This window comes from Octodon degus, unplaced genomic scaffold (assembly GCF_000260255.1).
Source record: "Octodon degus isolate 3935 unplaced genomic scaffold, OctDeg1.0 scaffold00189, whole genome shotgun sequence".
Lineage (NCBI taxonomy): Eukaryota > Metazoa > Chordata > Mammalia > Rodentia > Octodontidae > Octodon > Octodon degus.
The window spans coordinates 25,916-46,304 of NW_004524765.1; the positions used below are offsets into that span (position 1 = coordinate 25,916).

General features: G+C 41.7%; 1 protein-coding gene across 1 annotated transcript in view; it reads right to left on the bottom strand.

Annotated features, from left to right (window-relative positions):
* LOC111813450 (probable cation-transporting ATPase 13A5) overlaps window positions 1-13,981 on the bottom strand; it is a gene marked incomplete at its 3' end in the record, with an annotated part of 35,770 nt that extends 21,789 nt beyond the window's left edge. The window contains exon 1 of the mRNA XM_023704143.1: window positions 13,861-13,981. Coding sequence (XP_023559911.1) covers window positions 13,861-13,923 — 63 coding nt within the window. The remainder of the gene's footprint in view (window positions 1-13,860) is intronic.
* Window positions 13,982-20,389: the final 6,408 nt, after the last annotated feature.

Sequence of the window (20,389 nt, forward strand, 5' to 3'; positions counted from 1 at the left end):
TATGTAGTGACCTTCTTTATCTCTTTAAATCAGTTGTGGTTTGAAGTTTACATTGTCTTCAAGTAGAATAGCTACCCCTGCTTTCTTCTGGGTTACTGTTATGTGGAGTATTCTTCTCCCTTGATTTTCAGTCTATGAATTTCTGTTTGAGTGAGATGTGTTTATTGTATCCAGTATATTGTCTCTTGATCCATCTGCCAGTTTATTTCCATTGGTGAGGTAGGACCATTTTTACTGATGGTTCAAACTGATATATATCAGCTTATCTTTGTCATATTATTTCTCTGTTGTTGGTTGCCTATTTTTCCCATACATATGATTGCTTGCTTTGCCTAATGACTTCTTTATATTGGTGGATTATGATCTTTGCTATTTCTTTCTAAAATATATTTCAACAATATTCTTCCATTGTTCTTTGTCAAGGAAGTATCACATTTCTCCACTGATTTTAACAGATACTTTTGCAGGGAATATCAGTCTGAATGGATATTGTTTTATTACAGAACCTTAAACACTTCAGTCCAAGTTCTGTTTGACTTAAGAGCTGAGAAGTTTCATGTGATTCTGATGGGTTTTTCTTTATAGATAATTTGCTTCTTTTCTCTAGCTGCTTTTAATATTCTGTTCTTGTGATGAATTTCTACAATTTGGATTATCATTTGCCTCAAGGTAGACTTATTTTGCCATTCCTAATTATATTTCTATATGCCTCACTTATTTGTACGTCAAATTCTTTTTCCATGTTTGGGACATTTTCTGCCATTACCTCTGTAAACAGCCTTTTTATGGCATTTATGCTGCCTTGGCTTTCTCACTGACTCTGATCAGTCTTATGTTCTTTTCTGCATCATCTTGCAGATTTTGAATTGAAGTTTTTCACGGTCCATTGATATTTTTAAGATATCTTTCTTTTCTTGGGCATTAAGCACATTCCTGTCTTCTAGATCTGATGTTCTCTCTTTACCTTCGTTCGATCAGTTGCATATACTTTCAATAGCATTTTTAATATCCTGAATATCTGTTTTAATCTGTTTCATGGGTTCCATTTCTTTTCTATGTTGGCCATTTATAGTTTCCATCATTTTGTTAAATTCCTTCATTTTTTTATTGTGTGTGTACTTGAGATTCATTGAGCTAGTCCTTTGTTTTGATTGTTATTTGTTTTTTTTTTTTTACCTGAGAGATTGTTTTGTCTATACCTTTACTCATCTTTCTTTTTTACTTTTGCTACTATCATTTCAAAAAATGCAGGTAGGTGACTTCTGACTTCCTCTAATTCTTCATTACCTGTATTTGCCCTGGATGGGGGATAGGTAGAGGTAGTATTTTTTCTGTGTCTTATAATTTCCTATTTTATTTTGTTTTTTGTGTTAATGATCGTAAGTTTCTTATAGAAGATAGATTTATCATTAGTATCAAAGCTTCCATAAGAAATCTCTATTCTTCAGGGATGTCTTATAATTATATGTGCTTTTCAATCTTTATGTCTCTTCCAAGTTCATATTGTCCCAGTTTATTAGGGTTAAGATGGTCCTAAATATTTATACCAGACTATGGTGATGGTTATGAGCCCAGGCTTTCACAATATTGTCATACAAGAGAGAACAACTGATTGCAACAGGCATGACATCGCAGCCAAAGATGAACAGCAATAACAGTAGCATCAAGACCAGCCTATGAACTGACAAACATTGGTAACTGTTAATTTAGTACCCTTACCATAGGGACAAGGTCTAGGGTTATACAATAAAAGCCATAAATCAGGAACTTTTACACAGAGTTTCCCCTTAGTTGAGTGATTTAACCCAGTGATGGGAAAATTTAAGACAAAATATAGAGATAGATGAGAAGAAACATAGTAGAAGCAAAGTTAGAGGACAAAGGATGACCACACAAGCTTTAGGAAACTGGAGAAGAGGCCATCAGAGAATGAATAAAAGAAAAAGCAAAATATTATTAAGGGAACCAGAAAGGAAGAGACGATGTCCACTCACATGAAAATATAAAATCAAGAGAGATAGTTGAGGGGGAAAAAATGGAACAGAACAAAAATAAATGAAAAACCTAAAATTAAAAAAAAAAGACAGAAAGAGGAAAATGAGATGAAGAAAAAAATAGTAAAATTCCTCTGGCTCCACAGTTCTGTGTTAGTGTCTAAGTCAGAGCCCAGAACTTCTGGGTAACCCGTCAAATCTGTAGTGGGATTATTGCTGGATAGAAGGCTTATTTTAGCCTCCAGTTGTGGGGGACTATGGCCACAGTCTTCAGCCAGTAACTTTATGTATGTCCCTCAGAGAACTCTTCTTTGTGTCAGAACACTCTCCCTAGTTGCTGAGGTGTAGTCAGGTGGGGACAGCCTGAGGCTGCTCCTAGTTCCCTGAGCTGCTGGGCCCTCCCATTCCTCGCCTGGCCTACTCTGATTCACCCCTACTGGCAAGTCTCGACCCTGTCAGCTACTTATAGCAGGATGGGAGTAGAGGGTTCTGTCACTGCTACAGCGACAGCTGCTTGGTCACCCTTAAATCTCCTTTCAGCAGGCTGAGTGCTGACCTCAGAAGGCTATTTGGATCCCATCTGTCTGCATCCCTTTCACAGAGCCACTGGTCCCAGAGCAGGAAGTGTCACCCACCACGTCCACTACGGTCCCTAACCTTGTTGCCAGGGCTTCCAGTTAGCTGCTAAGGTGCAGTTTCCAGGTTCACTCATCCCTCTGTGTGCCAGAAAATTTGCCGCTGGGCTGCAGCATCCTCTGTGTGGAGGAAGGCAAGAGGCAAGAGGCCTTATACCCCAAATCTAGCCTGTGTGGCTTCAGTTATCTGTGCTTTGCAGCCCATCAGCCTCCTAGCTATGGCAATTCTTGCTTGGCATGCTAATGGCAGCACCACTGGCAGTCCTGGGGGCTGGTACACCATTTTACAAAGTCCTATTCTATGTTTGATTTTATCTACATGTCTCTTACTTGAGAGAATTTTGATATCAGGATGTATATTCTTCCCTTTTTTCTAATTGCCTGTGTTTTTAGTGGATCTTCTCTGAGAAGCTCAACATGACTCCTCCTCTAGCCAGCCATTTTGAATCTATGTATATGGTTGAGGGAAGTGTGAATTGATTTAATATCTAGAAAACCTTATTATTAAAGCTATGACTATCTTTTCTACTCCATTTGTAGATTTTGACAGGATAAAGGAATGTAAATATTCTGCAGAAGATTTATGCAAGAATATTCAGATTAACTGTATTCATAAAACCTCTAAACTGGAAGCAATACAAAAGTCTATCAATGAGAGAAAAATAAATACATTTTGTGTTTTTATAATGGTACACTATAGAACAATTTTTTAAAAAGAAGAAAACGAACCTCTGATGTGTACATCAACATGGGCAATTTTCTAACAATACTGAGTAAATTAACTTCCTTAAAGCAATACACACTTATAGTAAGTTTAAAATGAACAGAACTGATTGATAATAAGTCACTGAACTGTACACTTAAATTACTGCACTTGTTAACATTACTTTATTATATATGTTAATAAAGTAAAAGCATAGCCCAGTGGGATGAGTTTACCTGCAAAATACTTTGCTGGATGCAGTCGGAAGGGACTTGAGAACTACCTTAATAGGGATAAATCAGGAACCAAAAATCATAGAAAAATTTGAAAGTTAATGAAAAAAAGAATAGTCATAGAGATTTCCATGGGAAATGAAGAGCCTGGAGATATTGGAAGACTGTAGCTCACCCCAAATCTGGGATGAGCAATTACTAAGAGCTGACTTTCATAGAAGTAGAGGTAAAATCATACCCCTAATAAAGAGCTACCAAGGGAAGTATAGAGTCTTTTGTGAAAGACACTTCCATCATTAGAGATATCATTCTGTCCATTAAATTCAAGAAAGATGAGAGAGGACAGAAAAAAGAGAGAGAAATGTAGGAAGATAGGAAGAAAAGAAGAAAAGGCTTGTCAATGAAAGATGTGCCCACCTGAAAGATGTGGTACCTTTAGGAAAGATGACCAGAAGCAACGTCATTGCTCTTTAGATAAACTGGCTTCATAGCCCTTCATAAAACTTTGTAAATCATCCCCCTTTGTAAATGGGGCTTGAGATTTTGACTAAGGAACCACTGCTTTATCTGGATTTCTTTTAACCAAATACTCTTAATGGGTTTACCAATGTTCTCTTATTAGAGTTTATCACAGCAGGATTCATTTGGACCCACTAATTGCAAATATAATTTAATTTTTTTAATCATCATTCTTCTGACTCAGCCAGAATCATTCAGGTTCCTCCTAAATGTGTGTAAGCCACCAGTAAAATTCATTGAGAAATGCAGAATAGAGGAGGGAGGAAACAGCAACATTTCATGTCACCAGAGCAAAAAGAATCTAGAGTTGTATAAATGTGAAACTAAAAGAAACAGAATGAGAGGATCCAAATGCCAGCACAGTTCCTTGTGCTAAGGTGAGCTTTGCCCCCTATTCCTCAGGGGAATGCAACCTCAGGATCTCGTTTCTCTAAGCGTCAGTTTCCTTCCCTGTAGTTGGGAGCAAATGAATAGCACACACTGGACAAGTCATTGTACAGACTGGAGAGGGGCGAGGCGCTGGGCAGAAGGTAGCTGCCATTATGAACAGCTGGTCTGATGCATCTCAGTCAACAGGGAAGAGAGGCGATAGCTTCAGTTTTCAGACTCAGTACCTTGGGTCAAAGTTGATAACAGAAGCAACCTGAACTCCTTCAGTCCAGGCACACAGCTTTGCCACCTATTACTAGAACTGAAGGGCATACAGGATGTCACACAGATCTGATTTGTTTTCTCTCCAAGCAGTATTTTCCTCCTCTACCCTTTCTTTTTTGCTTGTGACTAGATCTTTGTATTCTGGGTTCCAGGAGCTGAACCACAGCTATTTGGTTTTTCTAAGTCCAGAATACAGAGATAAAGAAACATGATGGGAAAAAATAATGAGGTTGTCACCTAACATCATAGCTTAAAGCCAAGGTCCCTTTCCCTGTCTGACCCCACAGGCTCTTTTCTTTACACCCCTTCCAGAGGGCAGAGGTCCTTCCGGGGCCTCTCTGTCCTTTGTTCCATCAATTGCTAACTATGAGTTAAATTTGTTTAACTTCAGATTTCTCACAGGAAGGCCAAGTCTGGTTATATAATACAACAGAAGTGGGTTGGTATAACATTTAAAAGCTGGGGATGTGACATTGCACAATAAAGCTCAAATCCGTCCTCCAACAGTTAACCAGATGTATAACTTCAGGTGCCCCACTTTATTTCTCTGGGTGCTTTGATTTCCTCCTCCACCAATGGAAATAACAAGAACTATCCTTTAAAGTCCCTGTGAGAAGCTAGTAAGATAGGAAACATTTAGCACCGTTCCTGGAACATTTTGAGGACTCAGTAGGTGTTAAGAGTTAACATTGCCTAGGGTAATACACAACGCAACAAAATTTCAGTACATTAAAACTGGATAATCCCATCAGGCTCACTGTGAAATGATTTGGCCACCGGCGTATGCAGAACAAAATGTTATTTCTAAAAGTGACTGATCTGATGGCTTAAATGGAGTTCTTCACTGTCCCCCAAGAGCACAAGTTGTCAAAATTGAAGTCAAGTAGAGACCCAAACGGAACCTGCTCACTTTTGTAGTATGTGAAATTGGAGAGAAGGGCTTTAAGACGAATGTGAATTAATTCACAGGTTAGCTAAATGCAGTATGTAGTAACTGTACACATGGGGGGGGGGGGAGAGAGAGAGAGAGAGACAGAGAGACAGAGAGAGAGACAGAGAGACAGAGAGACACAGAGAGAGAGAAAGAGACAGAGACAGAGACAGAGACAGAGACACAGAGAGAGACAGAGACAGAGAGAGACAGAGACACAGAGACACAGAGACAGACAGAGACAGAGACAGACAGAGACAGAGACAGAGACACAAAGAGAGACAGAGACAGAGAGATAGACAGAGACCCACAGAGAGAGACAGAGAGAGAGAGACAGAGACAGAGACAGAGAGACTACAGTTTCTCTTTCGTCATACCGTAGAAAGCAGTATAATAGAGACCCTCCTTGGATGCCTATGCAGTGTATTCTCACATATGACACTTGACAGAGCCTCAGTTTCCCTGATTACAAAATGAGTATTTCAGTGATCACCTTACAGAAATTAAATGGAAGACATACATAAATTTTTCTCCTATGAAAATAATGTTTTACAATTACTTACTGTCATTTTCTTATTGGTACCTCCTACCCTTGCCAGAGATGTAGAACTAAGTTTGGTTGCATCCTTCCAATAAGGAGAAACATAGGGTAAACCTTTATCCAAGTATTTTCCCCCAAATCTCTTTTCTGGTGGATCCTCCTAGTCCCCGTGGTACCATTTCCTATTGCTGAGTTTTCAGTATTTGCTCAAGACTGGTCATGTGGAGGTTATAAAAATTTTCTGAAAATCTTTTTATGCTATATTCATTGTTTGTGAGTCAAGCCATCTGAAATGTTTTCTGCTTACCCAGCACTACAGGTACAGTAGTGCAAGATTCAAATCCTTTGGAATGGGTATTTCAGCTTACAGTTCACGGCCCTTTAGCTTACACAACCCAAGATATTTATGGTATAAAGATGTAAGTTCATTTACCAACCAAGACATAACAAAAAAATAACTCTAAGTACCCAAATAATTGCCTTCTCTAAATGCTAATGTCAGTTGTGTTGTTGTTTGTGTTTTATGTTTTGTTTTTGGGATTTTTTGCTGCAATTTGTTAGGTTTTCCCATGGTAAAAGTGTTTCAACAGTCTTAGGACAAGTAAGCATTTGCTAACTTGCTAACTGTTGAGATTTTTAGTCACTTGAATCACAGCCAAGGAGATCATATCTTTGTGTCCTTCTATGCGGCTAGAATTCATTATGTTCTATCATTGTTAAGCAACAACCACAGTGCCAAGTTTCTATTTATTATAAACAATCCACCCTTTGTTTCTTCTAGCTGGACAAACAGCATTCCTTTATGTGTTAGATGGGAGGACAGTCTTCCAACTTTGCCTTCTTCTTGCCACCTCTGCCAGTGCACTGAGGTTTTTCTCTTTAATGTTAGAATAATGTTGCCCCTGGATAATGTATCATGACATTCTAGTTATTGTTGCTTAACTCACTATACTGGCTTGACTGTAGCTATTAATTATCAGTAGATACCAACCCATGGTTTCACATAATATTAGTCATGGTTTCACATAATACGTTCACAAGATATGCCCTGAATTCAAGTCATTGAATGCCCTGTGTAGGGACAAGACCTCTTCAATCACCTTTGCTTATGTTTATGTGTGACAATCAGAACAAATCTTTCTTGAGTACTTACTTCGATGTCACTGAATCTGCACAATAACTCTGAATTAAGTTTTATTATTTATTAAAATAAGTGTGGTTAGGGCTGGTGAGATGGCTCAGTGGTCTAAAGCACCTACTTAGAACAAGCTTAGAAAAGCACAGGGACCGTGGTTCAATTCCCCAGCACCACATGCCAGCCAGCCCCGCCCCCTGGTGGGCTGAGCTGGCCACACACACACACACACACACACACACACACACACATAAATAAATGAATAAAATTTAAAAAAAAATAAAATAAGTGTGGTTAGTAATACTATCATTTATAGTTCAAAGAAATTGAATCTATTTTTAATCTTTTACTCATTTATTTATTTATTCATTTGGTACAAGGTCTTGCTATGCAGGTCAGACCCACAGTGAGCCTCCTGTCTCAGTGTCCTAATGCTGGGATTACAGGCATGCACCACCATGCCTGGTTTTGGTGACCAGCATGGCATGTTCAGGGTCCCAGGGCCAGTACAACATGCAGTACCAAGGATTGAACCTGGGTCCCTGCGCTTGCCAGGTAGGCGCTTAGTCTACCAAACTATTTCCTCAGCCCCAGAAATTGAATCGTGAAGACATTCAAAATATTTATTGAATTTTTGACATTTTCCCCCGTGCTTTTTTTCTGGACTAGAAACACCCCCTCAATCTCCAGCAGTGTGAATCAAAGCCGGGTACTGAAGAAGGGAACTTATTCTCTCTCATGGTCATGGGCAATAAGGGAGGTTGTTTGGTAAGGCTGACAGGGAGAGACTAATAGGTATTCTATTGGAAAATAAAATGCATGAAGCCTGACATAATGAGTAGGATCAGTTTCTGGAGCCAGAATATGCCCCTTAGCAAGGACATGGGACAATGAGCACACACTGTAAGAGATCGCCGTAGAATAAGAGTATCCGTGATCAGGCGGAGCCTCAGCATATTTGGTCCAAATTCTCTGCCAGGAAGAAATGGCTGTACACTGTTCTTGGCACATACACCTCTACTGTCTATTGAGATAGGTTCTTCAAAACCTCACAAGGTTACACGCTCTTGCTGGTCAGCTGCGATGGTGCGCGAGTTTTCTGCCACAGCAGAGCACGCTTAGCAGCTGAACACAAAGTGAATTTGTGATTTCGCAGTTCCCACAGCTGGATCCAGTTAGTTGAGTCCTCCCCTCAGTATTTCCCAAGACTGCAATGAAGGCGTCACTTAGGCTGGGTTCCTCTTCTAGCTCACTGGTCACCTTTAGGTTCACATGGCTGCTGGCAGGATTCAGCTCCTGGTGTCTGCAGACCACAGCCTCTGTTCTCTTGCTGGCTGGCAGAGAAAGCTGCTACCCCTTCCTAAAGAACATTTAGAGTTCTTCGCCACTCTGCCCTCACCTTCAAAGGAAAACTGCCCTTGCATCAAATCTGCTCACGCTCTCTATTTCTCTGGGCTCTGGGAAAGGACCAAGCTTTGCAATGCGGTCACCTGATTAGGTCAGGCCCAGTACACCTCCCTTTCAAGGACCTCAGTGGAGCACAGTGTGGATAATGCCTGTAAAATCCCTTCAACTCTATAGCATCGCATAGTCATAGGACTCATAGCTTATCATATACATTAGTGTTTCCCACATGCAACTAGAGGGGATTATATAGAGGCAAAGGCCATGGGGAGAGTGTCCGCCTGAGATTCTTGCACCACAGATGTTAGGAAAGGAAAGCCGCATGAACTCTGCCAACATCAGTTCTGTTCTCCACATCATCCACTCAGCTACTGGAAGACAGCGGCCACAATTGCTATTTGGTACCTTCTGCCAGTTTCTTTTACATACTATAGTTTTCTGGTAAACAGATGACCCTCCGATACAGCAATTCCAGCACTAAATATAATTTCCTAGAGGCTTCCCTAAAAGCACAAATCAGAGCAGGACTATTTTCATTTCTTCTATTAAAATATATTTCTAGCAAGACATTCTAGGACTAATTATTTCGAGCACCAACAGGCTGACAACTAAAATGTCGTTAGAACCGAGCCGAGCACTTCGATCACGGTTGCACGCTCAGGTCCCACCCAAAAGTCACTTAGGCTCTCGCCCTGCACCATAACAACAATGTAAAACAGCAACTCAATAGTGGAGCTCATTGTATCACCTATGACAGCTTCTCTCCCAAAATCTAGCTTGAAAAAAAATTTTCAATATTAATTCTGTCAGCTGTAGTGCTAGCTCTCTCTCACAGCGAGGTGTCAGCTGAAGACTGATAAGCTTGCCTTCATCCAAATTGTTAACATAAACGTTGACAGGAGAGAGTCACGAGGGCTAGTTATTCACTTTCAATTTTCACCTTTTCCTATTAATCCCTGAGTGTTCAGGGGGTGAGCGGGGAAATGCCTTTTAATGGAGGATAAGGAATATGTGACAATGCGTGATTTGATGTAAATGCTCAAGTTTCCTAATTTTTCAAATCAACGCTTCACATTTCATTTCACTTCGGAATGACAGAACCCCAGCAATTATCGTTCTCTGAGTTTTAATCAGAGAAACGGGACATACCCTCAACAGCACATTTACCTAATGTACATATGCCTGCATTTTTCAATTTGCACCTCAAATGTGCAAAGCGAATGCACTCCTTTTTATAGCACTGCCTACATTTTGTGCATGCCCCACCCAAAATGCATAATTCAGGGGGGCGACAGGCATTATTTTCAGGCAAGTCACAAGGTGCAAAGTGGTTCCCACCATCACCTGGCTGGCAGCAGAGCTCAGCGCAGCCCCACCTCTGCTGTCTGAGTACGCAGAGCTCCATGGTTTTGCAGAAGCAAATGAGCATGTGGCCAAATGCCCTCCCGTCATGTCTGTGTCGTCAACTCCAAGGAGTCGCTTTTCCTTCCAGGGCTGCTCTCAAGTGGAGTTTTCCCACCTATGAGGAAGGAGCTGTGTGGATTAGGCACTTGGACACAACAGCCAGGCTTTGGGACTGATGAGGGTAGAGGAAGCCCTTGGGGTTCAGTGGTGGCCGGGCAAAGACCTTCAGCAGAAAAGCAACATTGTGAGTGGCTTGGCCGTGGAGGAACCTGGCACGCCCAGGTGTGCCCGGATGTGAAGAGACAGAATGGTGTTTCTGACAGGCGCTGGTGTGAAACTGCACTGTAGCTCACTGGAACATCCCATCCTCTTCCCTATGAGGTCTGACAGAACAGTCAGGAGAGAATCTGTGTGCGCTTACACATACACACACACATGAACGCACACACACACCTGTACATGTGCATGCATACATGCATGCAGGAAAGAAATACAAACCATACAAAGAACTGTGATGCATCTGAGACCCTGAGCAGCCCTGTCACTCCTGCTCACATTTTCCCCCTTCTATTTCTCAAACCTAAGTGACAGGGAGAAAAAAAAAAAAAAAAAAAAAAAAAAAAAAAAAAAAAAAAACCTTTCTAAAAAACCAAAGATTTTTCCAGAAAATCTTGACAACTCTATTTCACAGAAAACATTTTTGGAAAAGCTACATTTTGGAAAAGTCTGCTTCTTGAATGCTTGCCACGATGCCCAGTTGTACTGGGTTCACTATCACATCTGCCCAGGAACTCAGGCAGCGTGGCCAGCCCCACCAAACTGGCCACTGGTGCAGGTCAGCCCGCAGCCACAGACATTTCATGCCCATCCTGCAGTCTGCCTTCTGAGGACCTCAAGAGAAGATGAGGAAAGCTGTCTGTGACGGGAGGGACAAGCTTTTGGGAAAAGAGAGGAAAACTAAAAGGAGCCAGCCAGGTATTGTGGCATGCACCTGCATTCCAGCACTCGGAAGGCTGAGCCCGAGGGCTGCAAGTTTCAGTACAACTTAGCAAAACTTTATCATAAAATAAAAAAATAAAAAAAAAATATGGCTGGAGATGTCGCTCAGTGCAAAAGTCCTAGGTTCAATCTCTAGTACTGAAAACAAAACTAAACCAAAACCAAAGGAAAAGGAAAAAGAGGCCCTCAGAGACAGACAGTAGTAGGGAAGGTGGGCTTTGCGTGGAGAAGGCTGGAAAGAAAACTGAAGTCTGTGAAGTGGGGGTGCCCATCGCCCAGGCCGTCCTGCAGGTGAAATGAAACACTGCTGGTCAGAGCCCACCGCGCGTCCAAGGCAGGAGCCTGAGCTGCCAACTCCCTAACCTCAGGAGTCGGAGCCTGAGAACAGGAAAGAAGTGGGGCTGGAGTTCCACTCTAGAAATGAAAACAAAGCTTTGTTTCGGTGCTGAGCTCAGCAAAACCACCCGAGACCGCGCTTGAATAATTCACGGGCCTTCCCGCGTGCTTAGCTTCTTCCTGGGTGTTTGACTGAAGGAATTTATTGTCTGTTCCACAGTGTCTATTTCTCCCCTGAGATCCTCCCACACCACGCCAAACGACTGCTCCTTTAAAACAATGAATGCAAATAGAAGTCAGGTTTGGGGGAGGGGAACCCCTTCAGGGAAGGAAGAGCTGCAGGAGTCACTGACAGGCAGCTGCCAGGGGGCTGAGCCACGCCCAGGTTTACAATGACTTACTGAATCCTTTTAAAAATTAATTTGTAAAAACCACAAGCGGACTACTTCATAGGAAAACTCAAACGTCTGGCTTCCCTTCAACGCAGCCGATCTGACCACCCTGAGCTCTGGCTCGCAGGAGAGCTGAGTCACAGCTTCCTCTTTAGCCTGTGCACTGAGGTCACCTCAGTTCCCACGGACCCACCTGACCCTCGGATTACCAGATGAAGCCAGATTTGCCTCTGCGCTCTGCACCCAAAAGTAAGGTTTGTGAAAGAGAAATCTGCAACCAGCTCCACCCCCGGAGGTTCCTGAGGAGATCCCAAACAGGGCGTCTTGTTTTGGTGGATGTCTCTGGAAATGTTTGATTGCTCAAAGAAAAGTAGGGAAGAAGGAAGAGTCCTGGAGCGTCCTCTTGCTCCCTGATATCGCGAGAGTTAAAATACAGAGCAATCAGCCTCAGGATACTACGTCTAGTTAGCAAGAGGAAGGATCAGCATAGTTTTCCTGAATACTTATCTGCAAGTTCACAACACATGGGAGCTAGCAACACAGTCAGCAAAGAACACAGGTAAACAGATTTTTTTGAATGCCTGGAGTCCAAAACTTGCAACACACACTACTAGCACAGAGCTCAGAATGGCATAATGCAAAATTATGGGCCAATATTTGCAATGTTAAACCTAGCAGCCACATTAGAGAAGTAAAAATGAGCAGATGGAATCAATTTTCATCGCTGCTTCTATTCAACACAGTCTATCTAAAATAATTTTAAGCATTTCAATATGTAACCAATATGAAAATCATTCATAAGTTAGTTTCCATTTTTTACAAAGTTCTTCAAAATCTAATAAGTATTTTATGAAGACAATATATTTCATGTTAGACTTGCTACTTTTTTTCAAGGCTCAAAACCACGGGACACCAGGGGCTGTTTTACTGGTCTGCACAGCTATCCATGTAATCTGCACTGCATCGCGTTTTCCTCAAATTAACTGAAGAGACTAGGTGGTTAGAGCAGGTATGGATTTCCCACAGCACTCATAGATAAGCTGGGAAGCCAGACAGGAAGCGGAAACAGAGGCCCTTCTGATATAAGAACCAGGTCCTCTGGGCTCTCTTCAGGCCCCTGTGCCCTCCCTGTCCCTTCTTGTCTCCTTATTTCCATTGCCTAACTGGGAATCCTATTGCAGTGCAGGCAGCCTGGCATGCAAAGGGACAAGAAGTGGCTGGATTCCCAGCCTGTCCTTTGCAGGCTAATGGCTTGCGGCAAGTTAATCTCTGGTCTCAGATTTTTTTTTTTTTTTCTGTAAAATACAATTAGCTCCTTCATGACGGAGTTTTGAGGATTAAATCATAAATGCAAACTCCTCAGCGCCAAACAGACACTGTAAGAGTTTTCAATTTTAATGAATATTTTTTTAAGATTTATGTAAAAGAAAGAATCAGACGTGACAATTTCTTTTTAATATGTTCTAAAATCCCAGGCTGTGTGCATCACTTCCTCAGCACTTGGCGTTCGCCATTTCTCTCGGTCTTAGTGAAAAGCCTGACCCCAGTCCCACTGCGAGCCCAAGTTATGCAGGCACAGCAAAAGGAGAGTCAGACGAGAAAACCCTTCCATTCGCACCAGTTACACGGTGAAATTGCATATCCAATTGCAGCATGACCTAGATAACAAGGAGACACACCTGGATGGGCACCATGTGACAGTGTATTCTGCCGGACTCCACAAATGTCCAGACAGCACCATCTGGGCCACTCTCTATGGGGACGGCAATGTGCTACCACTCAGGGGACGTGGCGTCCTCAGCACCTTCAGAATCCCCCTCCATATAATTATGTCTCGCAGCTCTCACAAACCCAACCAGACTTCACATTTTCGCAGCCCAGGACTACACCATCAGAGCAGTTGTCTGTCCTTTCATTTACCTGTGTGTGTAGTGCAGCTCATAGACTTGGGGAAACCAGAGAAAAGAAGGGGACACTCACCAGCTCATTCTCCTCTCCTGGGTTGAGCAAAGCCCGATGCTCCTTCTGACAGGTCCCCTCCATCTAGAGCAGTCGGGTTAGGGTCCCTCCTGGCCAACTCCTGGGGAAACGTTCAAACCACCTTCCCGGCTGTGAACCCGGAGGTTACTAGTCACTGCTGTTTGCAGGTGCTTATAAAATCTGCTGGCAAGCACCTTGCTTATTAGACCAACAATGGCAAGAGAGGAAATCCTCTCAGCCACAGGATTGGTCTGTTAATCTATCCGCTTGATGTGTGTTTTTCTTCCTTGTGTTTATTTACTAAGCTAGATGTGAGAGCCTCCAGATTTAAGGAATGATGGGGGAAAGTTATCAAGCCAGAAAGATAAATAATTTCACACACTGTCCATAAGTGTCTCAGCCAATGAATTGGAATGGCTACTCTGTTAAAAACCTGAAAGAGAGGAAAAACCAGTGAATGATATATGAAACCTCTATAAAATTAAAACCAAAAATGAGCTCAGTAACAGGATTGGTAAAGAGAATTGATGGGAAGGAGGTTGGCTTATGATAGGGAATCAGGAATCTTTATGGAATCAGAAAAGCCAGATTTCTAATCTTTGCGTGACTGACAACCTCCAAAAAAAATCACTTAAAATCTGAATTTCAGGATTCTACTGTGTGAAGCATCAATCCTAATTATAAGGTTAATAGCAGGAGATAAGATGATATTTATAAAAGGCCAACTATAACCCCTATGGCACTCACTAAGAGATAAGCAATCATCATCGTAATTAACACTAATCAAGAAAAGAGATACTTTTGAAAGTAAACTATCATAATAAATTCACTTCTTTTTCTTTCCCTTCCAGTTTCCTTTCACAGCTTACAAAAAGTTTTCAAACAAGTGAAGTAAATGGAAGAAGGAAGATCTAGAAAGCCTGAGTGTTAGGATATAAGCCGAATCTCTGCGTGCATGTAATCGCCACTGGATTTGATGTTTTCATTAAAAAAATAAGAAAGCTGGGTCATTCTAGTGTTACACTGTTCATGTGAAAAACTTGACATTTTATGGTCTCTACTTGTGTTATGGAAGTCAATCAAATATTTACCACTTTGACTATGGTACAAAATGTACTCGGAGTGAACACTATTAAGGGAGGTACCTGACTGTTTCCATTGATTGACACTGCTGTTGGTTGCCTCCAGTGGCACAAATGTCTAACTTGTCACACCGGAGAGGAGTAAGTGCTGCCCAGAGCGAGACCACGAGGCTGATGAGAATCCAGAACCATCTCCAGCTCTCAGCTCTTCATGCCAGTGAGGCTCTGGAGATTCCCATACTAAAGAATCTTGTGCTACCACAAATGTTGCCACCAACGATAAGGAAGAGCTCAGGTTTAGAGAAAAGAGTTCTGGTTTCAGGAAAATTTAATTAAAGACCTGATTGACAGTTATCATTCACATTTTTAGCCACCAACTATTGACTCATATTTCTTGCTTTAAAAAACATCAGTTTTGTCCAGACAACATGATGTCAAGTAAAAGTACTAAAGATGACTCATGATTTGTATAAAAGTGAGTGCATGACCTTGATTTAAACAGTGAAAGATGAGTTAAAGCCAGTGTGAGGCAAGGAGATTCTGGAGATTGTCCCACGGCTGAAAGAGGAAGGACATTTTTGTTTATGCATTTGTTTTCTACTCGTTCCTCTCTTTCTTCCTTTGAAAATTTATGTGTGGACACAATGGGGAAAAATAGGTTAGGAACAGGAGTGTCTCCACCTCCAGTTCATGATGCTTATTAAAGGAAGAACTAGTGTGTGTGGTGGAGGGAATTAGAACCATGCCTCACCTTCCAACTTGACAAAGACAAGTTTCCTAATATCTACTTTCCATGGTCTAAAGAGAAACAAATAGGTTTTCAAGCCAGATGTGGATGTCTTCTCTAGATTTCAAACTTGCCATTTGCTCAGTTGACCACTGGAGGGTAACTGGAGCATTTGGCTTCATGAAAAATGTCTAGCATCTGCTCCAGCAAGGTAGCTGACTGCTGTAACAGTTTTCAGTGGTGTAGCTTAGTAGAAATGTGGTCCAAGTGTGTGGTGGTCAAGAAGGTATTAGTGGAGCAGTGGAAGTGCTGTGTCATTTTTTGCAGTGCTTTAGGGACCTCGTTCTTTCCATCTGTGCCTCCACCTTCTTCAACATGTGGTTTCCCAAGCTGCCAAGATATTGAGTGTTTGAATGTGTGAAAGTTAGTAAGTGAAAATTTCTAGGAACTAGTCCTAGAAGAAGTACTTTGTACTTTGCTAAAGACTGGCTAGATCTCAGTCAGATAGAAATTTAGCTCAGCATGTGAGCTACATGATCATTGCTATGAAGGACAGCAAGTTGGTTTCATGGTCACCTAACAGACTTTGCAACATAGACCCAGGGATAATCTCAGCAAGAAGTAAAGCAATAGAGTGTCCAGGATCCCAAGGGAATTACAGTCTAGTGAAAGAGAAAAATCATGAAGAAGTTACTGTACATACAAAACAGAAGTGAGAGAGACTTCCCTTGAGCTCCTGAGAAGCTCCACAGTGGGGGATAGAGCAAGGAGTAAACCACAACATCTCATTAATTGAGTGGATCTTGTTAGCTCTTTGCAACAGCCACAAAGGTGAAAAAGATGCCTGGATGTTGGTGTGTGACTAATCCTCCGTTTGAAATACAGAATCAAAAACCTGTTCATCAAAAGATTGTGTAGATAGAACCAATCATTCCTTGGCTTCTTCTGCCCATAACCACCACTGGACCAAAACGACCCATGTGTTCTCTACAACTTGAACAAAGCAGACTGAGTCCCCTTTAATTAAAATAAGAAACTCTTTTACCAGCTCGAGGTGAAAGGGTAATGGTGGCCCTTCACATTCATTGCTTTAAATTTCAATTTGGGGGATCAGTGAGATGAGAATTTGGTGAGATGTATCCAGTTGCATATACATAGAAGTGAGATCACATCTGGGTACAAAAAAAAAGAAAACGTCCAAATTGTAAAAAGAAGTCTTTCCAATTATCTCACAGCTTCTTCCCTGTGTATTAACTTAACAAATAGTGCTAGGATTGAAGAGGAGACAGAGATGAAGTAGACAATGATCCTAGCCTTGGTGAGTTCAGGTCCTAGAAAGAAATAGAAGAAATGATGTATTTACCGGAGGAGAAAGCGCTGGGCCAGAGAAAGCACTGGAAAAGCAAAGGGACTGTCCAGCTCAAACTCAAAGGCTGAGAGTGTCTAGCCTGATGTTCAGCTATGGTCACAGAGTACTTTGAGACTCTGATAAAATATGTAGATATTCCTCTCTACCAAAAATAATATACACATGCATAAATGTGTACTTATATCAAATTTTACTTACCCTTTATCTGATCCAATCCTTGCAGTCGTAGTTCATTAATTTGCTGAACGTATGCATTGCACACTTTTTATCAGGTACTTCTCAGGCTGTGAGGAGGATAGCAGTGATCAGAGACGCTAAAAGGCACTGCCCATGGGAAGCTGACACTGTAGTGGGCAAGGCTGATGCCCAAAGCCAACAGAAAGCATAGCTGAGCGGTGATGTTGCTGGGGAGGGAATAAGGCTAGGAACATCAACAGGCAGGGCTGTTGGTGGGGTGGAAGGTGCGGCAGGTAGGGGGAAGGGGGCAAGCAGAATTGCATTTTAAATAAGGATCTGCAAAAATCTGAAGAGCCAAGGGCACATTTAAAAAGCTTTGCCCAATTTGCTACCTGGGAAAACAGGGTTCCAGCTAAAAAAAATATCTCGTGTCAAAGCCTTGAAGTGGAGGAGTGGGAGAGAAACCAGGGAGCCTAGGAGTGCCTGTGCAGGAGATGAGGTCAGGATTTGAAGCAGTGAGCTGTGACCTAGCTAATTTGGCACTCAAAGAAATCTCTCTGTCTCTGTCTCTGTCTTTCTCTGTCTCGCTCTGTCTCTCTCTGTCTCTCTCCCTCTCTGTGTCTCTGTCTCTCTCTGTCTCTCTCTCTCTCTCTCTCTCTCTCTCTCTCTCTCTCTCTCTCTCTGTCTTTCTGCACTACATATCAAGCATTACAAATTCCTCATCAATTGAGAAAACATTTAAAAAGCAAATACAAAGATGAGTAAGCTTCATTTCCCACTTGGGCGTGCTGGGAACCAGCCCGGGGGCCTAGTACTGTGCACTTCTGCTGTGTCTGTGTGGATCATGGCTATTAGGTAAATGGTGACAACCTTGAAAAAGAACATAGTGCCAGTCCACATTTGGAATTCCCAGTGAGACCTCCCTGGAATGGCTTTCAGACAAAAATAGGAATTAAATTAACTGAGTGTCCTTTCTACTGACAAGCTAAGAGAAATCAGTGAGGTAAGAAGACCCAGGGAGTGACAATGGCTATTGGCTGTCACAGCAATGGCCAGTGTTTTACTTTTCCAGGGCCCTTTGACCTAGGAGCACAAGTGAGGGCTACAGGATGGAGGGATGGCCCATGATTGTCCTCAGTGCTCAGGAACCTAGGGAACTGGGAACCCACAGGACTCGGGCCCATCCTCAGTGCGGCACAATGCTGGATACTGTATTTGGTTCCTGGCCCCACCCTCCCTGTGCTGCTCCCCTGCTCCCAGCTACCACGGACTAAGCAGCTTCCTCCACTGTGCCTGTCCCCTGTGTGCTTCTGGCTTGAAGCTGCTGACCATGGACTTAAAACTCTGAAACAAAAAGCCAATGAGCCAGATTGGACCTTTCGTCCATCGACAGAGAAGAGAATCAATATGCACAGACTTTGAAATGCAATAGCCAGAAAAAAGACAGGAAACTGTCTCTGTTAGATTTTATATAATTATGCCAGTCAAGAGAAGTTTTAAACATAAAAAATCACTATACATAAAAAAGCAATCATTTCATAATTATACTATTTTGTACAAAAGAAGAAAATATATGCATTGTAATAATAACATTGCAACAAGTGATGAATGAATTTTAATAGAATCAAAACACCTACAAAAGGCAAAATTAGTCAATCATTGAATTATTCCAATGATGTAACATTTCTTGGCTCACTCTTTAGTCTTAAAAACAACAAAACTAGGCTGGTGGGATAGCTCAGTAGACTAAAGTTCCCTCTTAGGCAAGTGCAGAGACAGTGGTTCAATCCCCGGCACCACATACTATGCCAGCCTGGCCCCAGGGCAGGCTAAGCCGGCCACAGAGTCCAGGCTTAGTGGCATATGCCTGTAATCCCAGCACTAGGGAGGCTGAAAACAGGAGTCTGAACTGCATAGTGAGACCCTGTAACAACTCAAAACATTTTTAAAATTTTTTTATTTTATTTTATTTTATTTTATTTTATTTTATTTTATTTTATTTTATTTTATTTTTGTGGAACTGGAGATTTAACTCAGGCTACTTGCCAAGGAAGTGCTTATTCTACTGAGCCATCTCCCTGGCCCCCAAATACGTTTTTTAAAAAAACCTTTGAGGAAATTTTTTCAGTTTTAAAAGTAGTACTCCAATTTAGATATGTACTTCAGATATGATCTGAAGAGTACACTTAACTACAGAAATATTCTGCAGAGAATGAATCTTGGAAGAAAAGTTAGACAATATAATTGGAGACAAAGGGCAGGAGCCTGGACCACCTAGTGAAATGGTTAGGTTGTATATCACAGGAGCCCTCTGGAGTGTGGGGGTGTCCCCAAGCTCCTCAACTCTGGTCCATTCAGTTCCGCCCATGTGGGAAAACTCACCTGTAAAGTGCTCTTCGAGGTCCTGAAATTAGAGACCAGAAATGAAGCGGCATGTGAGCTCACACTATTTTTTTTATTCATTTTAATGAGGGAAAAGAAGATAAAATAGCAATGAAACAGTTTCAAGAAAAGTAGGACAGTTACAATAATTAATACATAGCATATTGTTGTCTTTGTACTAGTCATTCAGAGGACAAGATGCAGACATGATGTCTTGTCTAAACAATATTAGTACAAACCTTTCTTCTCAATGAACTAAGAGAAAGTAGCTGTATATCTATCCTAACTATAGCTCAGTTGTCTAAAGAACCTGCTTGGGCAAATTCAGTCAGGTGCGGGGGACCAAGGTTCAATCCCCAGCATCACGTGCCACATCAAACCCACCCTTAAGGCAGCCTGAGCTAGCCAAATAAAAAGAATCCTTCTCAAATGAGCTCACTGTATTGGAGACAGTCTCCTGAGACTAAGACCTTTAAATTTTTTATTATTTTTAATTGACATATAGTGATTGCAAATATTTATAGGGTACAGAATGACATTTCACTACATGTATAAAGTGGTAAGAGTAACTGGAATATTTAACACCTTAAACATTTATCATGTGTGTGTTTTGGTATCACTGAAAATCCTCTCTACTGGGTATTTGCAAGAATCACTTGAGGCCAGCAATGGCAATCCTAGTGTGATGTACAACACTGAAAGTTACTCCTCCTGCCCAGATGTAACCCTGCACTCTTAAAGTCCTTTCTACATTCTCCCCTTTCCTACACCCTTCTCAGGTGCTAGGGAGCA